Genomic DNA, 1,803 nt, shown 5'->3' with positions numbered 1-1,803 from the left:
AGAGCTGTAAGAGCCCCCAATAAAATGATTCGTTCAAAAGAAAAGAAAAGAGATAAGAGCTCAATGTCATCCACCCCGAGTTTCTCTCAGAGGATGATCCAGCCATGGGAAAGAGCTGGTGCAGCCCCTGCCTCTTTATCCTCCCGCTCCTGAACCCCCTGCCTCTTCCCAGGTGCCTCATGCCTCGCTGTGCCCGTTCTCTCATGCCACAGGCCTCGAACCCTCTGTGGCAATCCCGGGGCTCCACCACTGTGTCTTCAGGAGGGCGTTTTCGCTGCCCATCTTGCAGGCATGAGGTTGTCCTCGACCGACACGGAGTCTACGGCCTGCAGCGAAACCTGCTGGTGGAGAACATCATCGACATTTACAAGCAGGAATCTTCCAGGTGAGCTTGCAAGGCTCCTGCCTCTCGAAAGACCAGGGCCTGGGCCGGCCACAGTCAGGGAAGCCATCAGGGCCACAAGGTGACAAGGGAAAAATGGCAACCACCAGCCTTTAGGACAGAGTGGGAAAGACTGGGCCCAGAGGGGGAGTAAGACCCAGTTCAGTCCACCTTCACTCCCGGGGAGGGACTGAGAGTCCACAGGCAAGCCCTTGCCCACCCTCTGTGATTGCCTTCTGGAATACAGACTGCCCTGCCCCCTCTATCTGTTCCTCAAACTGAAAGCACTCTGGAAGGCGCCCATCTGCCAGTCTCAGAGCTGTGGAGGTGGGTGGAGGCCGAAGAGGAGACGTTCATGGAGCCCTGCCCTCTTGGACCCCCCTCCCCCACTCCCCTGTCCTCTCTAGGCCACTGAACTCCAAGGCTGAGCAGCACCTCATGTGCGAGGAACATGAAGAAGAGAAGATCAATATCTACTGCCTGAGCTGTGAAGTGCCCACCTGCTCTCTCTGCAAGGTCTTTGGTGCCCACAAGGACTGTGAGGTGGCCCCACTTCCCACCATTTACAAACGCCAGAAGGTATCAGGGAGGGAGGGAACAGACATCTGGAGGGAGGGCTCAGAACACAGGGGCTCATGCTTCAGCCTCTTATTCCACGAGGTTTGAAGTCCAGGAAATCGGGCTAAAGCCTCCGCTCTCTCCATCCCATCGCTCCGTGTGTGGCCTTGGGTAAACGTCTTGACTGCTCCGACATTTGTTTTCCTCCTTCAGTAAAATGGGGGTAGGGGGGTGGAATAACACACTTCAGAGAAGTGTTATGAGGATCAAGTTAGGCTAGTGAATGCCAGCACCTAGCAGAGCTTCAATGTGGCGGGCACTCCCATGGACCTCTCACTATGACAAAACTAGATGATGCATCAATGTTAAAGATGATATGAGTAACAGCATACAGGAAGTTTCCAGATTTGAGGGCTGATGGAAAGGAGGTGGTAGTGAGCTGCAGCTAGAACCCTGTGTGGTAGGTAGAGGAACGGCAGCTTACAAGGTGGGGGACCTGCCTCTAAGAGTCACAAGACTAGAATGGATTTCCAGGAGCTAACGTGGCTGATTGCGTCACCTGGCTTTTGACAGACACCAACTACAAGTTATCTCTGGAAGGAAGCACCCTCGGTTTCGGGCCTTGGGTTTTCCATAGAGTAAGAGAAACGAGAAATCAGCTCGTAATGAAGATACAAAAAGGAAGGTCCTCCGTGAGCAAAGTCAGAAGCAAGAATTGGTGCCCCAGGAATTCAGATATTGGAAATAGTAAAGAGTAGAAAAATCCCTGGGTATAAAATGCCTTTTAAAAGAAGAAATTAGACCCAAAGCCCATTAGTAGGCCACTGGAGATCCCCTTGCAGAGGGGTCTTGGGGAGGAGACG

At 53.1% G+C, this 1,803-nt stretch overlaps 1 protein-coding gene across 1 annotated transcript in view; it reads left to right on the top strand.

The window, feature by feature from the left end:
* TRIM54 (tripartite motif containing 54) overlaps positions 1-1,803 on the top strand; it is a 24,851-nt gene that overhangs the window by 18,316 nt on the left and 4,732 nt on the right. Inside the window, exons 2-3 of the mRNA XM_004710224.2 lie at positions 200-385; positions 790-961. Of these exons, the coding sequence (XP_004710281.2) occupies positions 200-385; positions 790-961 (358 nt within the window). The remainder of the gene's footprint in view (positions 1-199; positions 386-789; positions 962-1,803) is intronic.

This window comes from Echinops telfairi, unplaced genomic scaffold (assembly GCF_000313985.2).
Source record: "Echinops telfairi isolate 266 unplaced genomic scaffold, ASM31398v2 ScPeMD7_2573;HRSCAF=3158, whole genome shotgun sequence".
NCBI lineage: Eukaryota > Metazoa > Chordata > Mammalia > Afrosoricida > Tenrecidae > Echinops > Echinops telfairi.
Note: the sequence above shows the minus strand (reverse complement) of the source record. Positions and strands in the feature narration are given on the sequence as shown.